At 41.0% G+C, this 25,994-nt stretch overlaps 2 protein-coding genes across 13 annotated transcripts in view; one reads left to right on the top strand and one right to left on the bottom strand.

Moving 5' to 3' along the window:
- Positions 1-11,166, bottom strand: part of C7H10orf88 (chromosome 7 C10orf88 homolog) — a 34,709-nt gene extending 23,543 nt beyond the window's left edge. For 4 of the 8 annotated variants that reach the window (XR_012160058.2, XR_012160060.2, XM_073354156.2 and 1 more), the window contains exons 1-5: positions 10,826-11,163; positions 3,921-4,124; positions 2,913-2,982; positions 2,103-2,309; positions 337-812 (exon numbers count right to left, since the gene is read on the bottom strand). Coding sequence is in view for 6 of the 8 variants with exons in the window: in XM_073354156.2 (XP_073210257.1) it covers positions 337-812; positions 2,103-2,309; positions 2,913-2,982; positions 3,921-4,124; positions 10,826-11,028 (1,160 nt within the window). In the remaining 2 variants the exon portion in view is untranslated. Of the gene's footprint in view, positions 1-336; positions 813-2,102; positions 2,310-2,912; positions 2,983-3,920; positions 4,125-5,708; positions 10,400-10,825 lie in introns of those variants that run through there. The other 4 variants (XM_073354151.2, XM_073354153.2, XM_073354152.2 and 1 more) reach the window with 3 other exon arrangements.
- LOC140914974 (disintegrin and metalloproteinase domain-containing protein 9) overlaps positions 9,776-25,994 on the top strand; it is a 43,748-nt gene continuing 27,529 nt past the window's right edge. For 4 of the 5 annotated variants that reach the window (XM_073354146.1, XM_073354144.1, XM_073354147.1 and 1 more), the window contains exons 1-2: positions 9,776-10,099; positions 22,372-22,469. In XM_073354146.1, the coding sequence (XP_073210247.1) occupies positions 10,012-10,099; positions 22,372-22,469 (186 nt within the window). In that variant the 5' untranslated portion in view covers positions 9,776-10,011. Of the gene's footprint in view, positions 10,100-15,526; positions 15,655-22,371; positions 22,470-25,994 lie in introns of those variants that run through there. The other variant, XM_073354145.1, reaches the window with a different exon arrangement.

Below are 25,994 nucleotides of genomic sequence, written 5' to 3'. Positions count from 1 at the left end.
AAGAATGTGATAAAGGGGAAGAAAAGAAAGACACCTAGAACACCACAGAAAAAGGTACACCATGATCTGCCACTGGAAAGAAACCAGGAATAGTATGAAGGTAATAATGAAAAATATTCTATTCAATACATTTCAAAATGCTGATTGACATTGTTAGTTAAATAGGAATTCATAGCTGTTATATTCCTTTAAATTGCAATGGTGGGGCTTTGTGGTGAGTGTCATCATGGCAGATTTTTTTTTTTTTTTTTTTTTTTTTTTTAAAAACTACTATTACCAACAAGGCACGGTCCACAGGCTAGGACAGACTTGATACACATATCCAACTTAACTTACCCAATAGTTTGAATGCCTTCCTCTTCATCCATTGTACTCTTCTCAAAATGCTTATTCCCATCGTCTAGCCGAAGATGATTTACTTGACCACATAAGTTTTGAAGAAAAGGAAGCAGCAGCCCAGAACTGGGCATATTTGGGTTTGCACTTGCTTGCTCTTGCATTAACGATGACAACATAACTTTAAAATCATTTCCAGGAAGAGGAGTGCTTTGTTGCATAGTTTTAAGTGTTTCAAGATCAGGAATATTCTCTCTACCAGGTATCCATGTGTTCATGCCAGTATATGTTTTTAAATCTCCAAAAACTGTTTCAGTTGTCAAACAACTTTTAAAAGGAAAGGGTTCATCGGATGATTGGTCTAATCCTTTAAAAGCAGCTGCATTGTGCAATCCATCAACTGTATGCTTGTCTCCAAAGACAGATTCTCTTTTTCCAAAGATACATTGAAGTTTGTCTCCAAGAGGAAAACTGTTCTAATGGAAATAAGAAAGTGTACATATTTAATGTGTTATTTTTTAATATAAATCTACGGAAATAATAGCTGTGCCTCTTCCCCTCCCCCCAAAATGTGTAAGCATTCTGTAGCATTTTAGATAACGATAGAATTGCATTCCATTCTCACCAGTGTAAAGTTTACTCAGAATGAATGTGATATGAAAGCTTTATTAGAATGCAAGTTATGTACTGATAATTCTACAGAATAAAGAAATCATGTGAACGTGACTAACATTTGCAAGATGAAGGTTTAGAGTAGCTACAAATTTCGTTAGATTGAACTTCAATTATTGAAGCAGGAGTTGACTAAATTAGGGCTCCAATACCAAAGGTTACTCCATGTGGGTGAGTGCAGGGGTCCGTACATATGCTTCTCTTCGCAGGATTGAGGCCTATATCCAATAGTTATTACTATAAGTACTTCCACTTTTATTTGGAGGAAACATTTTCTTGTAATGAAGATACAAGGGTTTTTTAAAAACAAAAAAAACCCACTATACACACACCACACAATTCTCAATACAAAGTAGTGACAGCTCAGTTGTAACAAACTATTAAACTTATTATAATAGTCTGCCATCTCAAGTTCCAAGATCACTTTTTATCATTTTATTTTAGCAAGAAAGTTGTGACGTTTTCCGTTTGGATGCAAATCTCAGGAGTTATCAATGTTTGGTTAGTTTAAGGCTGGATTTCTGCTACAAGTGGCTGATCCTTAAAAATCCTTGACATTTCAGTTGGCACAGAATGGGGCTGCACAGATACTAAATGTTATTTCCTGCAGGAAACACATTAACACCTCACATACTCAGTGATCTGCATTGACTAGTACCTAATTTTTAGTTGAATGGTGTAAGTTTTGTCCTAAAAAACCTGAAATGGGCAGACTGTTACTATAATACTACAGTTTTAAAAGGAACTGCCCATAGCTGCAGATCTCAACCTAACAGCCCCCCTGTTTTAAATGGAGAGGGGAGGAAGGTTTGGTGGCATAACGTTTTTAGTGGGGAGTCTTCAACTCTAGAATTCAGTCAGTCAGCTTGGCTTGAGTGGCCTTCAGAGCATGTTGCAAGGCTCATCTACGTTCCCAGTCTTGTTACAGTGGTGGTGGCTGAATGAGGTTTGAAATAATAAGAAGTTTGTTTGGAGAGGTCTTTTTGATTGAATGAGTTTGGAATATGCGTGTAATACGGACACAAAACGCAAAGTTCTAGATTCTGCGTTTTTATAAATTTAAATAAATGAAAAAAAAAAGTGTGGTAACTTGCCTTCTGCTGAAGTCGAACCATATTCATGAGCTGCTGAGCACCTGGAGATAACTTTGACCCAATGGATTCCACCATAGTTTGAACTCTGTCTAGATCTACGTTTGATCCTAATGAAGAAAGATCTGAGGCAGATTTTGCAGAAACTGATCTTACTTGTACTACAATTTTAGTTAGGAGTACTCTTTGTCTTTCACCAATGGAAAGCAGCTATTGAAAAACAAAGAAAAATAAATAAGATTTTAGAACAAAGTACTACTTTGGAAATTAAAAGGTCATTTAATGGAAAAGTGAGACCTGTTTAATAGACTTCAGACTGCTATTATTCTGAGTAGTACTCACATTGAAATAGAATATGAGTGCAGATCTGTTAGGCTCTTATCTTGCCAACACTTAAGCACGTTTAAACTTCATGCATGTGAATAGTCCCATTCAGTACAATGAGACTAATCACATATGTAAAGTTACAAATGTGCATGTTTGTGTACAATGAGAATTTTAGGCATTGATCCCACAAACATCTAGAATATGTCTATTTTACAAAATTAGGTGTTTCTTTAAGAGCATCCCCCCCCCCCCCCCACACACACACACTCATGCACACACTTTAATAATGACATTTTTTACGTGGATTTGACATGAGAACCCTGGTATAAAAATCCACCTACATTTTTAAAGAGAATACTCAAACCACATCTTAGGTTGATGTAAACCTAACTATTATCATCTGAGTATCAGATAATGCAAAAAAAAAAAAAAAAATCACATAAGTAATAAAAAAAGAATTTAAAAACATTTTGTGGAACTTCCTACCTTAATTCTACAAGAGGTTGTGGAATACTCCAATTTAAGATACTTTTTGTATAAGGTAACCTTGTCATTTCTGTTAGAAAAAAAATAAATGAGAACTGAGAAATCTCTATATGGTAAATGCTACATAAATGCATTCTACAGGAGCACAAAAATATCAGCTATTATATTCAGATAAAAGATGACCCACTCGGCTCTTTTCTCATTAACAGAATATTTTGGTTTGAACACTGAAATTCAGTCTGGATTTAATCATATGGCTGGCGCGCACACACACACACACACACACACACGTTCCTAGTTTTTTCATGCATGGTATCCATACGATTTTTTTTCCTAGTTTTGGCTTGACTGATTTGCTAATTTAAGAACCAGCCAGTCAAACAACATATCTGGCCAAACGTTGATGTACTGTAATTAAAATCTACCTCCTTTTAATTCCCCCCCGCCCACTCCACAGGCAAAAATCTTGCCAAGTATACAAGAAGAATCAATACTGACTTATTTATTTTCATTAAATTCTCTTTATATATGGCTCCAAAGAGAATAAAGTGATCCTAAATGGCTTTTAGGGATTACTACTGAGTTAAATACTTTATGTCACCGAAAACAGTAGCTGACAGCCTTAACCATCTGTTTGGCACAGACAACACAATGGCAATGTAAACCACTAATGTGCCTCAACAATGACATGGAGGGCCCACCTTGAAGGGTGAGAAGTGCAGTTTCTATGCCCATTCATTCCTTGGTCTCTGCTGAGACTGTCAAGGCTGCACAAATTGCGTTGGTGGTTTTTGTGATGTGGATATCTTACCACTAAAAACCTCAATTGAGACGAAACACCCAATGGATAGCAACACATTTTGTTCACTAAGACAGCTGGGCTACATTTAAGCCAACAGTCTAAAAGCAATATAATCCATCCCCAGCTCCCCCAAAACAGCCAGTTTCCTTTTCAAATGGATTTAATAAGCAAATATTAAACAAAGCCTACATAATGAAGACACTTACCTATCATTCTGGATGGTGCAGACATTCTGTCCCCTACCAGTTCCACAATACTCTTCTCCTACATATACTTCCATGTTTCTTGCCTCACTTACAATTCCAACACAGACTATTTGCTCAGATCCATGAGGATCACACTGCAGGTACAGTAAGCAGGGAGTTTCCTTTTCATCATTTAAACGTCTCTCCAAAACCAAAGAGTTCTCCCTAGAAATATAAGAAACATTCTGTTTAAGAAATTTAACTACATTTTATTTATTTAACCTATGCTTTCCAGGTAACACTATAGTTTATAAAACAAACAAGAATTCCCCATTTAAAGTGATTCAGTTTTTAAGAGAATGGTTACATAATCTATACTTTTGTAACAGAAGTATTTACCACATTACTTTCAAAGCAGTATCCTTTAGGAAGAACAAACGCTACAATTACAGGTTGCGTGTGTGTGGTGGGGGGGGGGGGGGGAGGGAGGGTATATTTATATCACATGTTTTACAAATTTCAAAACTTGCTGTGGATTCAGTCTGCAATGAAAACTAATGGCTGTGCCACATCTGAAGGAAGTTTTGCTCCCAAATACTGTTTTAAATGTTGGGGGGAGGAGAGAGGGGACAGGGAACTTGTGCTATCAATATGTTTAGCTACACACACAGGGAGATCCCTACCCTGAAATACACTAATCAGTCCCAATGATGTGCTAGTTCTCACAGGGCATGTTCTGATAAGCATGGACACAAATCAGATGTCAAGAATTATAACATTCAAAAACCAGTCAGAGAACACTTCAATCTCTCTGGTCACTTGATTAGAGACCTAAAAGTCGCAATATTACAACAACAAAAAACTTCAAACGAGACTCCAACGAGAGACTGCTGAATTGGAATTAATTTGCAAACTGGACACCATTAAGTTAGGCTTGAATAAAGACTGGGAGTGGATGTGTCATTACACAAAGTAAAACTATTTCCCCATGTTTATTTTTCCCCCCGCTACTGTTCCTCACATATTCTTGTCAACTGCTGGAAATGGCCCATCTTGATTATCACTATGAAAGGTTTCTCTCTCCTCCTGGTAATAGCTCACCTTAACTGATCACTCTCCTTATAGTGTGTATGGTAACACCCATTGTTTCATGTTCTCTGTGTATATAAAGTCAGCCTACTGTATTTTCCAGTGCATGCATCTGATGAAGTGGCTGTAGCCCACAAAAGCGTCTGCTCAAATAAATCTGTTAGTCTCTAAGGTGCCACAAGTACTCCTGTTCTTTTTGAGGATACAGACTAACACTGCTGCTACTCTGAAACTAATCAGGTCTAGTCACTTCTCTTTCCATTAAAAGAGACAGCAGCAGAGCAGTGTACCTATTGCACCGAGGGCAGAGTTGTAATCTCCCCGTGGTGGGGGAGGGGTGGCGGCAGAGGACAAATACACCTGCCCGGACACGGTGAACCTGAGTGAAGACTCACTGTGAGCATAGGCATCTATTCCGGCCTCAGTACAGAGCCTTGCACTAGGGAGAACAGCCCTGTAGCCAGGGCCCCACAGCCAGGGGGCAGGCATCAGAAACTGCCTTCAGGGCCCCAGCCTGAGCCCATCGCACCCTGTCATAAATATAAAGTGAAGGGTAAACACCTTTAAATCCCTCTAGGCTAAACCTTAAATTACAAAAAGACACAAAAACAGGAATATCCATTCCATTCAGCACAACTTATTTTATCAGCCATTTAAACAAAACAGAATCTAATGCATATCTAACTAGATTGCTTACTGACTTTTTACAGGAGTTCTTACCTGCATTCCTGCTCTGGTCCCGGCAAAAGCAAGACACAGACAGAGAGAACCCTTTGTTTCTCCCCCCCAACTCTAGCTTTGAAAGCATCTTGTCTCCTCATTGGTCATTTTGGTCAGGTGCCAGCGACGCTGTCTTAGCTTCTTAACCCGAGGAACGTTGACATGGTGGCAGAGCGGTGGGATTAATTTGAAATCATTTTGAGATTTTTTGAACCAGAAGCACAGATTTTAAAAGGAATTTTTTTTTTCCTTTGGGCTGCTGGAAAGCAGGTTAAGCTGAAAGCAATTAAGAGTTTTTTGTCTCTCCTTGGGGGCCAGAGCAGAGACAAAAGGGAATTGTCTTTTGTGAGCTGGAGTTTTCTCTACTTAAAGGCAGGGTAGTTAGCCTCCTGCAGGGAAATTCACAAGTCTTCACAGACCTGAAAAGGTGGGGGTTTTTTTTGTTTGTTTGTTTTGTTTTTTTTTTTAGCTAAGAGCAACTGGAGGCTTTTTCTGTCTATTTGCCTGGAGACAAAGGTGTTAAAAAAAAAAAAAATTAAGGATTTTTCTGTAGGCTGACAATCACTATCAGAGAACATAGGTATCCGGTTACAACACAACCTGTTTTTTTTGACAAGCCAAGTTTTTTGTTTGTGTGTTTTATTTCTAACTCTCGGGTGTAAAATGAGTTAAAAACAGAGAGGCAAACATGACAGAAACCAAGGAAAAAGCCCAAGAGGCTGCCCACAGGAGAGCTATGGAGGCAAAGGAAAAAGAGAGGAAGCATGAGATGGAGAAGGCAAAGGCTGAGCGGAATCTACTGGATAACCCTAACGATCCTTCCCCAACAATCCACAAATGGAAGCGACTAGGTCCACAATGATGAATCCAGAGATATTGCTGAATATTTTCTCACCTTTGAGAGACTGTGCACTCTCCATAAAATTCCTGAAGCTCACAAGATGACCATATTGGTCACAAAATTAACTGGAAGAGCTCTGGACATATTCAATAAGATGCCTATTGATGAGGCTTCTGACTATAATAAGTTCAAGGATTTGGTTTTAAAGAAATTTTCAAATTACATCTAAAACGTACAGAGTAAAATTTCGAACCCTTAAGAGAGAGCCTGGACTAAGTAATGTGGCTTATCTAAACCAGATGAAGGGTCTGTTAGATAAATGGGTCCAAGGGGTGTCACTAGCTTTGACAGAATGTGTGATTTGATAGCTCAGGAGCAATTCCTGAATATGTCCAAGGAAGAAATAAACAGTGTTTATGCGATAAGGAAGTGGACTCAGCAGAAAGTCTTGCTTCTTATGCTGATCGATACGAGCAGTCCCAGACTGCCAGAGAGGTGGGGCAAGCTGGAACAAAACAGGTGAAGGGAGGAGAGAGGAACAACCCTGGTCGCAGTTGGAGTGGATACCAGAAGGAACACCCTCAGACCACACCTTACTACCAGGGGCAGCCCAAGACCCCAACAATACTCCAGAGACTTTATCGTCCTGCCACACCTTTCTCCAGCAACCCACCTCGCCCCAGTGACCCTTCAGCTGGACGATGTTTTAAATGTAACAAGCTGGGGCATGTAAAGGCCAACTGCCCCAAGAACCCCAACCGAGTACAGTTCATTGCACTGGAATCTCTCCAGAGGTCCTCAGGCCCAGATACCTCCCAGATACCCTCGAAGTGGAGGGAAACTGTGAGTGTGGGTGGGAAGAAGGTCACCGCTTGGAGGGTCACGGGAGCACAAGTGTCGGCTATCCATGCTTTCTTAGTGGACCCCAATTTAATTGACCCAGAGATCCAAGTGACACTTCAACTCTTCAAGTCCAACTCTTTCAATTTGCCTGCAGACAAGTTGCCTGTCCAGTATAAGGCCTGGTCAGGAACATGGACTTTTACAGTATATGATGATTATCCCATCCCCATACTGTTGGGGGAAGACTTGGCCAATCATGTGAAGCTAGCCAAAGGGGTGGGAATGGTCACCCGCAGCCAGGCTAAGCAAGCCGTCACGCCTAGCTCTGTTCTGGAAAACTTCTACCAGGACCTGGTCAGAGGTGATGGACCCAGACCCCATGCCAACGTCTGCAACAGCAGTAGTGGATCCAGTCCCAGAGACCCAGACAGAGCCAGCCCCAGAACCGGAACCAGCGGAACAACCAGCACCAGACCCACTGCCAGCACTGAATCCAGTACTTGCAACCCCAACACCAGAGGGCCCCACCGAACCTGAACCGGCAGCAGCCGATAATCCTGCACAAGAGGCTCAGCCGGAGCCCGAACCCCAACATAGTGCACCAGCGAAGAGCGGTTCACAGTCAATGGAAACAGCCCCATCCCCTACATCGCTCCCAGAGGGACCAAGCCTAGGTCCACAATCCAATGAGGAACTGATGTCTCCAGCATCAAGGAAACAGTTCCAGACTGAACAGGAAGCAGATGAACGCCTCCAGAGAGCTTGGACAGTGACACGGAGCAACCCACTGCCTCTCTGCTCTTCTTTAATTTTTTGGATCGATTAGATTTGTCAGTTTACAGCCCAGGGAGGAGATGACGCTGAGTGGCCTAAAGGTGTCTACTACGAAGGGAAAAGTGCTGGTGGCGTGGAAGAGGTAAACCTCTCCATGACCCTTAGGCGTATGCAGCGACAACAGATCAAGGAGTTGTGCACTAGCTACGTGCCGACGTTCCCAGCCACCCCTGGACTGACTGAACGGGTATACCACTCCACTGACACAGGTAATGCTCACCCAATTAAAGTCCAACCTTACCAGGTGTCTCCTCAAGCTAAAACTGCTATAGAACGGGAGATCCAGGATATGTTACAGATGGGTGTAATCCGCCCCTCTGGCAGTGCGTGGCCATCTCCAGTGGTTCTAGTTCCCAAACCAGATGGGGAGATACATTTTTGCGTGGACTACTGTAAGCTAAATGCTGTAACTCGCCCAGACAACTATCCAATGCCACGCACAGATGAACTATTAGAGAAACAGGGACAGGCCTAGTTCATCTCTACCTTGGACTTAACTAAAGGGTACTGGCAGGTACCGCTAGATGAATCCGCCAAGGAAAAGTCAGCCTTCACCACATATGTCGGACTGTATGAATTTAAATGTACTCCCTTTCGGGCTGTGGAATGCACCCGCCACCTTCCAAAGACTTATAGATGGTCTCCTAGAGGAATTAGGAGACTATACAGTCACCTACCTTGACGATGTGGCCATATTTTCAGATTCCTGGGCAGAACACCTGGAACATCCACAAAAAGTCTTTGAGCGCATAAGGGAGGCAGGACTAACTCTTAAGGCTAAGAAGTGTCAAACAGACCTAAACAGAGTGACTTACCTTGGACACCAGGCGGGTCAAAGAACTATCAACCCCCTACAGGCCAAAGTGGATGCTATCCAAAAGTGGTCTGTCTCAAAGTCAAAAATACAGGTGCAATCCTTCTTAGGCTTGGTCAGATATTACAGGTGATTTGTACCGCAATACAGCCAAATCGCCGCCTCACTGACAGACCTAACCAAAAAGAAACAGCTAAATGCCGTTCAGTGGACCGAAGAGTACCAGAAGGCCTTTAACCAGCTTAAGGCGAAACTCATGTCTGACCCTGTGCTAAGGGCCCCAGACTTTGACAAACCGTTCCTAGTAACTACAGATGCGTCAGAGCACGGTGTGGGAGCAGTTTTAATGCAGAAAGGACCAGATCAAGAATTCCACCCTGTAGTGTTTCTCAGCAAGAAGCTGTCTGAAAGGGAAAGCAACTGGTCAGTCAGTGAAAAAGAATGTTATGCCATTGTCTATGTTCTGGAAAAGCTACGCCCATACGTTTGGGGACAGCGTTTCCACCTACAAACCGACCATGCTACGCTACAGTGGCTTCATACCGCCATGGGAAATAACAAAAAACATATTCGGTGGAGTTCAGCTCTCCAAGATTTTAATTTCGACATCCAACACATCTCAGGAGCTTCTAACGAAGTGGCTGATGCACTCTCCCGTGAAAATTTCCCAGAATCAACTGGTTAAAATTGTCCTTGAGATGTGAAAAATATTGTTAGTCTTTATATACTTGGTAGTATATTTAAAGGTGCATGTGTCTTATTCACTCTGTTTTCTCCTAGAGCTCCAGAAAGAAATCACAGCCAGCGTTTCACCCTATCTGTGATTTGGGGGGCGTGTCATAAATATAAAGGGAAGGGTAAACACCTTTAAATCCCTCCTGGTCAGAAGAAAAACCCTTTCACCTGTAAAGGGTTAAGAAGCTAAGACAACGTCGCTGGCACCTGACCAAAATAACCAATGAGGAGACAAGATGCTTTCAAAGCTGGAGGGAGGTGGAAGAAACAAAGGGTTCTCTCTGTCTATGTGTTGCTTTTGCCAGGACCAGAGCAGGAATGCAGGTCAGAACTCCTGTAAAGAGTTAGTAAGCAATCTAGTCAGATATGTGTTAGATTCTGTTTTGTTTAAATGGCTGATAAAATAAGTTGTGCTGAATGGAATAGATATTCCTGTTTTTGTGTCTTTTTGTAATTTAAGGTTTAGCCTAAAGGGATTTTCTATGTTTTAAATCTGATTACCCTGTAAGGTATTTACCATCCTTATTTTACAAAGGTGATTCTTTTACTTTTTCTTCTATTAAAATTCTTCTTTTAAGAACCTGATTGCTTTTTCATTGTTCTTAAAATCAAAGGGTTTGGGTTTGTGTTCACCTGTGCAAAGTGGTGAGGATATTTATCAAGCCTTCTCCAGGAAAGGGGGTGCAGGGCTTCGGGGGGAAAGACGTTTCCAAGTGGGCTCTTTCCCGGTTATATTTGTTAGACGCTTCATGGTTGCAGCAATAAGGTCCAGGGGCAAAAGGTAAAATAGTTCGTACCTTGGGGAAGTTTTAACCTAAGCTGGTAAAAGTAAGCTTAGGAGGTTTTCATGCAGGTCCCCACATCTGTACCCTAGAGTTCAGCCTGGGGAAGGAACCCTGACACACCCCAAGGCGAGGGTATGGGGGGGGGGAGAGTCCTCAGGACTCCATGCGAGAGAAGAGGTTCAGATCCACACCCCGCCCGGGATCCGGATCAAGCCTCCACTTCCCCGCAGGCGTGTAGGTGCCCGTGTTCCCGGGCGTTCCCTACCCGTGCTCAGGCGGCGCCAGCGCCTCGCCGTCACTGGCTCCCTCGGGAAGGAGACGCAGGGTGTCCGCCAGGCCCCCGGGAGACGAGGGGGAAGCGCAGTCCCAGGAGCAGCCGGCAGCGATGCGGGGGTGCCGGAGGGGGCCACTGGCGCTGCGGCGGCCAGCCTCGGTTGCCGCAACGCCCGCCAGGCTGCCGCTCGCCATCGCAACCGTCCTCCTCGAGGCCAACAGTCCCCTTCCGCGCCGGCCAGAAATAACCAGAACATGCTCCCCACCGGACACCGTTCCCGCTGGAACGTCCGCCTTTCAACGGTCACGGGGCATTCCGGCCCAGCTGCTGATTGGCTCGCAACCTTCCCGTTCTGCCCCATCCCCAGAGCGTCTCACGCGTCTCAGCCGCTGGGTGGCGCGCGTGCGCAGAGTGGCAGTGGCGCTCGCTTCCGCTTCCGTGCTTAGCTTCTGAGCAAGCGCGCGCTAGGGCCAGGGCGGCGGTGGTTGCGTGTGACGCGGCCTGAGGGAAGGTAGCTGCCGGCCCAGATAGCGCGTGGCTTGCAGCTGCGTCCTGCCCTGGGCCCGTTACCAGTCAGAAGAGCTGTTGGGTGGAAACTGTACAGCCCGAGCCCCATTCCGTGAAAGGCCCCTTGGTACGAGCAGCGCCGGCCTCAGCCCCACGTTCCCCTTCAAGGGGGCTGCGCTCCTTCCCGGGGAATGGGCCCGGCCCAGGGGGGACGTGACCATGCCTGGTGCTCCTGGCCTTGCACCCTGAAGGCCTCCTGCACACACCGTGAATACCTTGTGCCGTTCTGGTCGCCTTAGCTCAGAAAAAGATATATTAGCATTGGAAAAGGTACAGAGAGGGGCAACCAATAATTAGGGCTATGGAACAGCTTTCAGAGGAGGAGAGATTAAAAAAATTGGGAAAGAGATTGCAAAGGGGGGGGGGGGTGATCGAGGTCTATAAATCATGCCTGGTGTGGAAAAAGTGAGGAAGCATTACTTCACCTCTTCATATAACACAAGAACTAGGGGATACCCAATAAAATTAATAGGCAGCAGGTTTTTAAAAACAGAAGGAAGTATTCCACACAATGAACAGTCAAGCTGTGGAACTCTTTGCCAGAGGATGTTGTGACAGCCAAGATGATAGGGTTAAAGAAAGAACTAGATATGGTCATTGAGGATAGGTCCATCAATGACTATTAGCCAGGATGGGCAGGAATGGTGTCTCTAGCCTATTTGACAGAACCTGGGAATGGCTGACAGGACTGATGATTACCTGTTCTGTTCATTCCCATTGAAGCACCTGCCATTTGCTGCTATTGGAAGATAGGATAGTGGGCAAGATGGACCTTTGACCTGACCCAGTTTGGCCAGTCTTATATACTTTTCTCCTAGTCCCTGCAAGGTTTTCTCTGTGGTTTCACCACTGGTGGCTGGATTGTGGGGGCCCTGTCTGTAACATGCTGTGAGAGGTGGTGGGGGGAGGGAATGAGGGCCTAGGGCATATGAATCATCCTGAGAAATCAGACTAGATGTAGATAAATGAGAGTGAGATATCTGTGCTTGTGGTGAACTCTGTGACAGATTGGTTAGGTTGCAATCATGCCTGGTGCAGCCCTTCCCCCCCCCCCACACACAAACTCACTCTCCTGCTGGTAATAGCCCATCCAAAGTGACCACTCTCTTCACAATGTGTATGATAATCAAGGTGGGCCATTTCCTGCACAAATCCAGGTTCTCTCACTCCATCACTCCCATACACACACAAACTCACTCTCCTGCTGGTAATAGCTTATCTAAAGTGATAATCAAGGTGGGCTATTTCCTGCACAAATCCAGGTTCTCTCACCCCCTCATCCCCCTCCAAAAACCACACACACAAACTCACTCTCCTGCTGGTAATAGCTTATCCAAAGTCGACCACTCTCCCTACAATATGCATGATAATCAAGGTGGGCCATTTCCAGCACAAATCCAGGTTTTCTCACCCCCACATTCCCATACACACACAAACTCACTCTCCTGCTGGTAATAGGTTTTTGGAGGGGGGTGAGAGAACCTGGATTTGTGCAGGAAATGGCCCACCTTGATTATCATACATATTGTGAAGAGAGTGGTCCCTTTGGATGGGCTATTACCAGCAGGAGAGTGAGTTTGTGGGGGGGGGGGGGGCGGAGGGTGAGAAAGCCTGGATTTGTGCTGGAAATGGCCCAACTTGATGATCACTTTAGATAAGCTATTACCAGCAGGACAGTGGGGTGGGAGGAGGTATTGTTTCATGGTCTCTGTGTGTATATAATGTCTTCTGCAGTTTCCACGGTATGCATCCGATGAAGTGAGCTGTAGCTCACGAAAGCTCATGCTCAAATAAATTGGTTAGTCTCTAAGATGCCACAAGTACTCCTTTTCTTTTTGCGAAGACAGACTAACATGGCTGTTACTCTGAAACCTCCCTTTTCCTGCCCTCCTCCTAGAAAAATCAGTGGTTATTTTTTCATAACAGCCATGTGAGGTAGATAAGTAAAGAAGTGGAAAAGCTATTGGCTTGATCCTGCACTGTTGAAGTTGGAAGGGAATTTTGATGTTGATTTAACTTTGGAGCAGCATCAGAGCCTAAATACATAATGTGATAATAGTACACTTTTTCTGCTAAAAGAAAGAGTTGATTGCTGACTGGCTTTCATCATGCACACAGTCTTCAAATTTATTTTAGAATTTGTTACTGAACAGATTATTTCAGTGGATATTTATTGTGATTGATTATGATCTGTTTCACCTAACTCAAAATTCTTGTGTCTGAAGCGAACTTTTGTGTGAGAGTGAAGGACAAAAAGGAAAGTATAAAAAAACCCAGAAGATTATCAAATCTTGATAGTAAAAACAAGGATTTCAGTCTTCAGTTTAAACACTAAGACATGAAAGGCACTGCATTTGGTGAAATTTTGATATTGCTGTTAGAGGGTGTAAGAACCAGGGGTCACCTAGTGAAATTAATAGGCAGCAGGTTTAAAACAAAAGGAAGTACTACTTTACACAACACACTGTCAACCTGTGGAACTCATTGCTACAGGATACAGGCCAAAACTATAAATAGGTTAAAAAAGAAATAAGTTCATGGAGGATAGGTCCATTAATGGCTATTAGCCAAGATGGCCAGGGACACAACCCCATGCTCTAGGTGTCCTAAGCCTCTAGCTGCCAGAAGCTGGGAGTCAACAATGGGCTAGATCACTCAATAATTGCCCTGTTCTGTTCATTCCCTCTGAAGCATCTGGCAATTGTCACTGTTGGAAGAGAGGATACTGGCCTAGATGCACCATTAGTCCGACCCAGTATGGCCTTTCTTATGTTCTTACGTTTTTATTATCTTTATCCTGAGGATCCTTCCTCATGTAGGGTCTGATCCAGCTTCAGCTGAAGTCAGTATTAAAACCTCCCTCTACTGCAGTAGTGTAGCATCAAATCTTTGCTTTCTGAGGCTCTGATCCTGCAAAGACTGATGCACATGCTTAACTTTATCCACTGTGGCTCATGCTTTGAGATCAGTGGGACTGTTCTGTGTAATGTTAACTACATGTGTAAGTCTTTACTGGATTGGGACCTAACTTTTTTCTTCCCATCAAACAAAGCTTACAGAAATTATACACTTTTCAGAGTGGAATCAGTGCTGTCTTTACCTTTGTTGTCAGGAATTTTATTACACAGCAAGTTAAAGAGCTCTCAATCTCCCATCCCTCCAGCTGACCAGGAAAACAAAAGTCCAGATCTAGACATCCAACTTGAGTCTTCCGCCTGATCATGGAGAAGACTAATAATCAGTCATTGACCAACTCTATCACTATGTATGTATTTAAACCAGTATATAATATTTGAAAAAATGCCCAATAGCAGCTCTTTTTTCACTACCAACGTTATTGTAAAAACTGTTTCAGTGAGATGAAAAAGACCACTGAACATGTGATAACAACAAGGACTTTTTTTGTACCTATTACACAGGCTTAACTGTGCTGTTGGGTTAAGGCATACAGTCATAGAACCCAAATCTGCAAACATTGCGTGTATGGTAGTCCAGAATGAATTTGTTGAACGCTGATGAGACACCACAGAAATTAGAGATGGAAAATATCTATAAAGTTATGCATTTGTTTCCGGTGATTTCTGGATTATATGGTTAATGTGTGATTTCTGTGTGTTCATAGGGACAATATTTTCAAACATTTTTGTGAAATAAAAATTCCTAAAGTGCAAAACAGAGAACAATTACAAATTGAACCTGAGTAATTCTGGTGCATTTTAAGATGCATTTTTGTTGAGCTGGTTCATATGAATTCAGTAACCTAGCTTATATGATGCTTTGTTTTCCTGTCTAGCATTTGAGAGTATATTGTTGCTGGTCTCAGAATTCTGGTCTTTGATCTCAAAGGGTTTTAGAATAAATCAGTTTTGTCTTGTAATGGGGTCAGTCAGTTGGCTTCTCCAGTCAGCATTTACAATCATGTTATATTGGGTTTGTTGTAAGTTGTCTAACCAGTTTTTGAAAAGCACAATGTGAGAAATTTTATTTCCTTCTTCCTTGGGAGTGTTTGCTAACATGCCTGAAATACTCTTTCAGTGCTATCTATTGTTTGCCTTGACAACAAAAGATTCTAGTTTTTCCAGTTCTTTCATTTAGGGAAACTGCTGGTAAGAGCACCATCCTCAGTAAAACAGTGTTTCTGAACAGCTTAGTAGATGAAGTGTTTGCGCAGAGAAAAATAACCATGTTAAAATGCAGCTTACTTTTGTTTGGTTTTGGACTAATATTTATTGGAAAGCCAATTCATACAGCAGGTGAGCTTCAGTTTTAATATTCAGTGAGAAAGTTGCTGCAAATTATGCTCGTGCAAATAAGTCATGATCCAGAACTCTTTATTCAAGCAAAATTCTTGTACGAGTCCCAGAGAAATGTATTGACTGCAGGATGAGGTCTGTAGATACATCTTTTTTTCTGTGTGACAAGTGTGTAAGTATGGTATGTTCTTTTTCTGCTTCATTGGCCAGCTTGTATGACAAGCAGTCTTGCTTATTTTACCACCTGAACAGACTGGAATTCTGAGTGTAATGATCCTAGTCAGTTTAATAATGCACATTTATACCAATAGACAGGTTTATGTTCCTTGATTTCACTTAGTAGTAGTATGGTAGTGTATTATGGTAGTGCTTAGAAGCCAGGCCCCATTGTGTTAGGCTCTGTATAAAGTATTGGTTGTGACAGTTAGAATAACTGGCCCTCATCTGTGATGAACAATGGATAAAACATTTCAGGTCTTCTGTGATGTGAGGGAATTCTCCCTTAAAATAATTGTGTATTTTTGTTGGACTTCTCATTTTTTAATTTCTTATTAATTTTCATTTAGGATTCAACAAAATAATAGTGTGTGTGGATCATTACTTGTACAGCTGTATTTTTGTGACTCGATTACAGTAATTTTTTTGTACTTCCCTCCCCTTCTAGTATCAAGATATAAATTAATAGAACTTGTTTTAAAAATTAATTTGGTGATGTATTATATCTCTGATCATACAGCATTATGAAGATAATAGGATAAATGAGATATGCTTCCATTCCAATGCCATACTTTCACATAAAACAGACTGTGAAAAAATTCAATTCTATTGACAATGGTGATGCTCGTGAGTTAGGTGAGGGCAGGATTGTTTTCAACATGTAGAAAATTAGCTTTGTTACTGGACATTTCAGTATTCAGTATTTTTACAGGTGTGGTATTAGCATAAAGTTATGACCCTGGATCTCTGGAGTTCTAAACCCTATTCTGACCCTGACTCAATGTCCTCTGTGGGTTCTGGAAAGATACTTAGTTCATCTGTGCCTCAGTTCTCTCATCTGTTAAAAGTGGATAAAAATACATACATATCTCACATGGGGAAAAAAGGGGATTGTGCAGATTAGTTAATATTTATCAGTATTTTGAAGATGAAAAGCAACATACACAGTAAGTGCTAAGTACTAATATTTTAGAAGGCTATTTTTATAAGTGAGTTACAAAATCTAACTACTGAAACTATAAATCCTACCGGTGTTACAAACCCAAAACATGTTTCTTTGTGGAAGGAAACCATATTATTTTAATTGGAGAGTCCTCCTTAATAATGTTGTACTGCACTCAACCCTTAGAAAGTCTTTGAGATTTTAGTAGGGAAGAAACCATCTACAGAAATTGTGCTGAAGAACCTTCCTCCTACTCTGTGAAGAGAACATTGTGGATTTTTTTGTGCCACTTTGGATTGCTTCCATGGAATTTTTTGTGCCATGAGTGATTTTGTCTTATATTTGAGATGAAATCCTTTTGGGTTGTTATCTGAGAGCACAGTTCAAGTGCGGAAAAACAGTTTGCTTTTATTAAAATTAATTTATAATTTACTCTCCATTAGCCCCACTGAAGTCAACAGGAGACTTTCTGTTGACTTCAGCAGGGATTAAACCAAACGCAGTGAGTAGACAACAAATGGGAAGGAAAGGTCATCAGGTAAAGTTCACCATTTGAACCTGGTGTTTACATCAATGTAAAGCTGCATTGCTGAGATCAGATTCTAATCAGACTTTTGATCTCCAGCTTCCTGGTTAACAGCTGTACCACTGAAGTACTCTAATTCTGAAGGTTTCAGAGTAGCAGCCGTGTTAGTCTGTATTCGCAAAAAGAAAAGGAGTACTTGTGGCACCTTAGAGACTAACCAATTTATTTGAGCATAAGCTTTCGTGAGCTACAGCTCACTTCCTCAAATGCATATCGTGGAAACTGCAGCAGGCTTTATATATACACAGAGAATATGTGTATATATAATTCTGTATATGTGTATATATAATTCTGAAATAAGCCAGAAGGTGTGTTGGAATAGGGTGTAGTGATGACTAACAGAAACAAACAAAATGGGACATGAAAGCTGTCATTGCTGGATTAGCTGGGTTGGGGGTGGGGGACAACATGAGGAAACAAAGTTATAAAAGTAGTGAGAGGGAGAGTTATGCACGACCTTGAAGACAAAGACAAGAAGTCAAAATTTAATTCAGTGCAGAAAGAGAAACCTGTGGAGAGATTTCAAAGGGAAAGTGGGGTTGATGTGGTTAGATTAGTTGGGTAGAAAGATAATTTAAGCTGCAGTCATTTTAGATTGATGTTTTTTAAGTCCAAAATAAAAACACTGAGATGATACAGTTTTTTTCATTTTATTTCTAAAATTGTCACCACATATTTATTATATTAAAGAGATTATGATATAGGCTTTTCTGAGCATATGGCATGTTGAAGTCTGCAGTTAATGAGTGTTTGAAAAAATAAAAAGGTGCACATGCAAAGTTCTTATCTTCTCCAGTTACTGTATTCTTCTTGCTCTCTGGATGGTCTGACACCTCTTAAATTTAACTGTCTGTGAAAATAGATAAATCCCCAATCCTGCAAAGATTTGCTTATGTGCTTAGCTTTATGCATGTGAGTAGTCTCTTTAAATTCAAGGCAATTTACATGCATAATAAAATACCTGAAGTTTTCCAGATTGTGGCCTAAATTGAAAGCTACCTGTTGCTCCTTATTTTGCTTTTTTTCCCAATGGATGTTTAATAGCTAGGAAGCCACTGAAATAAAGGACAACCTTATTAATTTACACTTTGCTAATTCATACCCATAATTTGCAAACCAAATTTTCTTAGTGAAGGTTTAGTAGCAAAGAGCTGTAGTCTCATATCATCATAATGTTTATGAAATATACTATAGAATAAATAATAAAATAATAATTCTTCTTAGCGTTTATATAATGCTCTTCATCTGTATATTTCCACATGGTTCTATGAAATATACTAAAATATTAAAACTGAACTACACATGTCAAATAAACAGTGTATATTTTGTGATATGTTAACCTTTTACTTTGTTTTGTGTACTAATTCTCCAAATTTGTTAATTCACAATGGTTCTTCAAGTTGGAGTTGAGTGAGTTTCTATTCTACTTCCATGTTACAATTAGACTCCGGATACTAAAATGGTGGGGGTCAGAGGGAACCATTATTTAAAAATAATTGTTTACTACTTTCCCACATTTTTCTCCTATCTTTCCACTATCAAATTATTTTCAGTAGTAATGTTTTACACCTGTGTGGTGCCATTCTTGCCAGATTTTACCAAACAACTTTAGAAATTATATGTACTCAGTAACACTGCATTGCTACTACTTCTTGGGTGGAGTGTGGCAGCCATGTGTGGTAGCATGATTTGTACCCCAGAGGCATAAGGAGAGTACTATAAAATATGGATTTTATCTATGGATTTAATTTTATGTGTGCCTATGTCCAGGCATAATTTTCTGCCTCGATCTAAGAAATAAAATAATCTCTGGTAGAGTTAACACAGATTGTTTGTTTATATGTAAGCAGGAGTTCATGATAGATGCGCTAAAATGATTCTCAAGTTAAAAACCACTAGCTCGTTAGCCACTGATACCAGATAGTGAAAAAAGGAAGTCACTTTAATGCTGTGTATATTTTAAATACTCTTTGAAATAGTAAAGTTTAAAAAAAGGCTTTAAGTGAGTGATAACCAAATGTACTTTTAGATGAAATAAGAAAAATGATTAATAAAATGGTCAGTCTGTTAAGAAAAAGCATATCACCAGCATTCATATTCAGATGGTGCAACCTGATATATGATTGAGATGTTGAAACCTCAAATGTAAGTGTTAAAGCATACTCAACCAAGAAGTGTCATTAAGGATTGGCTGCATGACCAGAGTTGCTAGCCAATTGAGTAACCACAGGGACCTGTTAATAGCTAAAAAAGCAATACACAAATTCAGCTTAGAAACCGGAAAAAGTCAACAGAGTTGCAAAAAGTAAAGATACATCTGGCATTCATGTCCTGCTATTGGAATTCTCAAACAGGGGGTCATGTGGTTATTACATGCGAGTTGTGAGCTGTCAGACTCCACCCCCAAATCCTGCTTTGCCTCCAGCATTTATAATATTGTTAAATATATAAAAAAGTGTTTTTAATTTCTAAGTGTGGTTACACTCGGGGGCTTGCTTTGAGGAAGGGATCACCAATACAAAAGTTTGAGAACCACTGACTGAGCTATTTCATAAACTGTCTTGTGTTTTGATACTGTACCAAATGAAAAGAAAAAGGCGAGTCATTTATTATAGGTGGCACAAGTAGTGATTTCTATAGTTGTTTGTTTCTATTGTAAGACCCTGTTTTCACTTGCATATAACTTTGCCAAACTTAAACCGTTTGGACTGACATTTTCCATGCCATTTCCGCGAAGGAGGCCAGGGTGAAATGGATTGTGTTTCCAAGGTTAAAAAATTCTTCCATTTCTCTGAGAAGCTCTAGAGCCTCCATGCATTGGAGCAGGGACTTGACATTTGGCAGAGGGTTTTGTTCGTATCAGGGATGTGCCCTTGCCATTCTTGTGAAACTCTTCCCAAATTTGGCCAAATTATAAGTCTCTGAAAAATCTGATTTCACATGCTAGAGTTGGGCAGATAAATTCTGTGAAGATTCAGTCTGCTCTGAGCATGTTCCATCCCTTCACAGCTCCTGTATGTTGATTGGACTACCCATGCACCATACCCTGAAATTGTCCCTCCTGGCTACAGTGGCTGCTGTGGCACCATGCCCAGGAACTGAGCAGGGGCACTGTCTTGTGTGCTCTCAATGTCGCCTTATTGCCATGCCCAGGCAGCAAGGTGAAGGAAGAGCCTTGTGTGTGATGCAGATAGGTAAGGAACAGGGTGGGGGAAGAGATGTATATTAGTGGGAATGTGGCAGGACTTTGGGTAGGGAGGGAGAATAGAAGCAGGAGCAAAGGGGAGCCAAAAACCAGGAAGGGATATAGAAAGAGGGGAAGTATGGGGGAGGAAGGGAAGGAACTATGGATAGAGACGGGCAGGAGTCAGACCCGAGGGATGGACAGAAGCTAAGGGGATATCAGCAAGGGAGAGGACAGGGCAGGAGCTGGGGAGTTGGGGATAGGAGAAAAAAGGGGCAGGGAGCAGTGGTGAGCTGAGGAGATGGGGCAGAGGGATCTGTAACTACCCAACACACTTCCCTGTAGAACTTCAAATTGAATCCATTATTGCTGAGTCTCAGCATTTCTTTGCTGTCTAGCAAATCACTGTGAAACAGACTGGCAAAGTGTGTGTCTCCAGCCACCCTAGTGGTTGGTCCACATAGACGATAACTGCCTTCTACTTCTACCGATTACTCTGTTAGCTTAAGTTGTAGATAACTTTGCTGTGGATCTAAAGACACCAACCCGGCAGATGTCCCTGTTGGGGTGAGTGCAGTTCTACATGATGAAATTTCTATTTTTATTTAGTTTTTAAGTTTCATGCAAACATAGGAAGTTACAGAAGAGAAAACAAAAAAATCACACCACCCTACATTAAAGGAACATTATTAAGGTTGCAAAATCAAGCACTCAAAAGTTAGAAAATGCCAAAATTAATGTCACCTGTACAACCTTAATTTGTTCCCTTTTTTGTAGGCGTTATGATCCAGTTTTTAATTACATGATCACATATTATTTTTTCCACAAGATTCCAGGCTTATTCAGTGAATGGGTGGTTATCTAGGTTTTTTTTTAATCCTGGTCATTTAATGTGTGGCACCATATATTATTTACTACACACCATCCAAACCCTGTACTGAGCACAGAATTATGAATTTCCTCATGGGCTTTTCTGTGGTGTTATCATTGTAATATTTTAAATCTTTTCAAACATTAATTAATTTATTTTTGTATCACCCCTACGAAATGAGGTGGTATTTTACACATGGGGGAACTGTTGCAGAGAGATTAAAGCCAAAATTGTCTAAAGTGTCAACAAATTTGACTAATTTGAGGACTTAATTTTTCAGAGTATTTAGCATGTTATAGCACTTTATTATGTTCAGAGCAGAGTTCTTATGGTATGTCTGCACTGCCATTAAAAAACCATGGGTGGCCTGTGTCAGCTGACTCAGGCTTGCAGGGGTCTGGTTAAGGGGCTTTTTAATTACAATGTAGACGTTCGGGCTTGGGCTGGAGCTTGGGCTCTGGGACCTGAGCCTGAATGTCTAAACCACAGTTAAACAGCCCCTTAGCCCGAGCCCCACAAGCCCAAGTCTGCTGACATGGGCCAGCTGGGTGTTTTTAATTGTAGTGTAGACATACCCTTATTGACTCCAGATGCAGTTGTGGGCACTCAGTACTTCTGCAAATCAGACCCTAAGAGCCTCAAGGTGGATACCCAGAAAATGAGGAACACATTGGCCACCTGTGAAAATTTTGATTTACGTGACTTGCCCAGCATAACATAGGAATTCTGGCCAAGACAGGGATAGAATCCAGTTTACTATGGCATTCAACTGCCTTAACTATGAGACCATCCTTTCTCTTCCTGCACTTAGTTGCCGCTGATTAAACTGGTTTTCAGTGATGAGCATTGTGAACATACAGAATTTGTGAATTATTTACTCTTTCTATTTCTTTAGAGATTTTAAATTTTATTTTTAGGTGCATCCTCTCATCAGACATCTAGACTTTCAACATTCGAAATAATTACCCCGCGAAGTTTAACAGGCAGGGAGAGACGCCACACATATTTACATGAGGTTTGTTTCTCTATCCAAACTTTTTTTATGAATTATTTGTTACTGTTAATATTGCACTACAATATATATAAAAGAATACACCCTACTATGTAGAATAGTCAGTAATCTCTTCTATACCTTTCAGCGGGTTGCACGTTTGTGAGTGAATTATTTAGCTCTCAGAATTGGCTTCAAAACAGGCAAGAGATGGTCTTCTCAGTCCACATCACACAAACCTCTAGTTCAGTTCATACTGATTGCTACATTTGTTGGCAATCTTAGCAGAGACAAAAATCTGAATGAACATGGGAAAACTGTCAGGTGTTTCCTCTGGGTCCAGTTAGAAAGTGTAGGGAAATTTGAACTGACATTGTCCATACTGTGCTTGTTCTTTGGCTAAACAGAGGACTTCGGTCATCCTAGTACCTTTCACCATAAATAAGGGCCCAGTCATACTTGCATTGCACAAATTGTTCAATTTAATTCCGTGGGGCTAATTGAGTGAGTAAGGAGTGATAAATTCCCTAGGAGAGAAAAAATATTAATGGATGTTTCAGATAATTTTTGCCTCCAAGTTAGACTATGGTTGCCAGGGAAATACTGTATAATGGGTCAGATTTAGTTATCTTTCAGTGAACTGACCTGTGGAATTTGAATATTGTTCATTGGGCTATGATGATTTGCATAAGGAGTGCCACAAGGCATTATATTATGATTGGGCCTCAAATTCTTTGTTTTTACTCTACACAATGGATCATTTTCTCCCTTCTTTTGTAATAAAAGTTTTAAATGAAACATATAAGGTAGGAAGACAAATTACAACATCGATACACATGGACTGTATTGACACTACAAGCAATAACCCAGTGTTAAACAATAATGAATTATTTTTAAAGATTTTTTTTTAATTTAAGAAGGATAGTTAGTCATCTGAGAAGAATACAGATGCTGATTTTACAAAAGAAGAGATACTTTTCCACATATGCCTCCCCTTGGTGCTTTCCTACACTTTTTGCAGTATAACTATTAAAATACAGCTCTTTTGGATGGGGATTTTCAAAAGTGCTGGGTGATAGCCTAAATTTGCTCCCATTGAAGTCAGCAGTAACACTCCAGTTGTCTTCTGTGACAGTAGAGTTGGGCCAATGCTGAGTGCTTTTGAAAAGCCCACCATTAATGACTAAGAATTGGAATTTCTATTTGGTAATCACAAAAATAATCACTCTGTATTCAGCTCATTATGATAAGCTATTCCATTCTTTTAAGCACTGCTCATTCTCCATTTATTATCCCATAAAAATCATTTTCAAAAATCTTATTGTCAGTTTTATGCCAAAAGCTTTAGTAGTAATGCTTAGTGTCCCATGTTTTAAATTTGAAATAAGATGAAAGTCACTCTCTTTCTAAGTGTGTGGGAGGAGATGTTATAATGAAAGATGCAACAGTGCATCCCCATCACCAGCCTGGCATCATAATTTCATTACGGAGGCCCTGATTCATGGGTCCAGACAAGCTCTGCTCAGCATAAAGTGTAGGCTTTAAGCTATCTTTGCACTCCTTGGATTCTGGGATCAGTAAGGAGTTAGTTTCGGTTTTGATACAGATTAGAGCAGCCTCTGGCAGCTCTAAATATGCTTGGTTGCCCAAGAATAGCTGGAGTGCAGCTCCATACTTGCTCTAATGTACATCCCACGGGAGGTGGCAGACACCAGTTATGCTGGCTCTTCACTGTTCAGAAAACAGAATTTGGCTGGTTTTTGGCCCAGCTTTAATTTTTCCATTATTTCACCCTGATGAATTAGTAAGGGGCATCTGTTCTTGAGAGTATAGAACCCTAGACTGCTAGTCTGGATTTACCACTGCTCATGGTTATTTTCTGCTCTCCTATTAACATATGTTTATATTGTCACATTTCCATAAAAGTCTCTATTAGCAGATTTCAGCATGGTAGCCATGTTAGTCTGTTTCAGCAAAAACAATGAGGAGTCCTTGTGGCACCTTAGAGGCTAACAAATTTATTTGGGCATAAGCTTTCGTGGGCTAAAACCCACTTCATCAGACGCATGGAGTGGAAAAAAACAGTAGGCAGGTATATATACACTGTACATGAAAAGATGGGAGTTGTGTTACCAAGTGTGTGGGGGGGTCAGTGCTAATGAGACAATTCAATTAAAGTGGAAGTGGGCTATTGTTAACAGTAGAATACCGAGGGAGGAAAAATCACTTTTGTAGTGGTAATGAGGCCAATGTAATCAGGGTGGCCTATTTCAAACAATTGACAAGAAGGTGTGAGTAACAGTAGGGGGAAATTAGTTTTTATAGTGACCCATCCACTCCCAATCTTCGTTCAGACCTAATTAATGGTGTTCAATTTGCAAAATAATTCCAGTTCTTCAGTTTCTCATTGGAGTCTGTTTCTGAAGTTTTTTTGTTGAAGAATTGGCACTTTTAAGTCTGTAATTGAGTGTCTAGGGAGATTGAAGTGTTCTCCGACTGGTTTTTGAATGTTATAATTCTTGACGTCTGATTTGTGTCCATTTATTCTTTTGCGTAGAGGCTGTCCAGTTTGGCCAGTGTACATGGCAGAGGGGCATTGCTGGCTCATGATGGCATATATCACACTGGTAGATGTACAGGTGAACAAGCCACTGATGGTGTGGCTGATGTGGTTAGGTCCTATGATGGTGTCCCTTAATAGATATGCGGACAGAGTTGGCAACGGGGGTTTGTTACAGGGCTAGGTTTCCCCATACTAATTTCCCCCTACTGTTACTCACACCTTCTTGTCAATTGTTTGAAATGGGCACCCTGTTTACATTGGCCTTATTACCACTACAAAAGTGATTTTTCTTCCCTTGGTATTCTACTGTTGAAAATAACCCACTTCCACTTTAACTGAATTGTCTCGTTAGCACTGATCCACCACTTAGTAAGGCAACTCCCATCTTTTCATATACTGTGTATATATACCTGCCTACTGTTTTTTTCCACTCCATACATCTGATGAAGTGGGTTTTAGCCCACGAAAGCTTATGCCTAAATAAATTGTTAGTCTCTAAGATGCTACAAGTACTCCTCGTTTCTATTAGCAGAGTATTTTAATCCTTCTACTGGTTGTTTGTTTTCTCTTGTGTCTTCTCCATGACGTTCTCCTAGCTGCATGGAATGTAAAATGTCAATAAAAAGATAAAGAGCGTAATATCTTTTATTGAACCAACTTAGAGTGTCCTTTTACATTTCCCATACCCGAAGAACAGCTCTTTGTAAGCTCATCTCTCTCACCAACAGAAGATGATCCAGTAAAAGATATTACTTCGTCCACCTTTTCTCTGTAATATCTTGGAACCGACATGACTACAACGCCTCTCCATATAATAAAAAATATTGCAGGGAATGCCGCCATCACTGTGGAATATACAAAGCATGAGGTTTTAAGAATATCTCTCTTTGTAAATTTGTTATATACCTAAAATGTTGAACAGAAGTAGTAGTAGTGCCTTTTTTGGTTAGAGAAAATATGAATTTATGATCAGGTAGGGAACTGCG

Source organism: Lepidochelys kempii, chromosome 7, assembly GCF_965140285.1.
Source record: "Lepidochelys kempii isolate rLepKem1 chromosome 7, rLepKem1.hap1, whole genome shotgun sequence".
In the NCBI taxonomy this organism is placed as follows: domain Eukaryota; kingdom Metazoa; phylum Chordata; order Testudines; family Cheloniidae; genus Lepidochelys; species Lepidochelys kempii.
The sequence above is the reverse complement of the archived record's forward strand: the minus strand, read 5'-3'. Positions and strand labels throughout refer to the sequence as shown.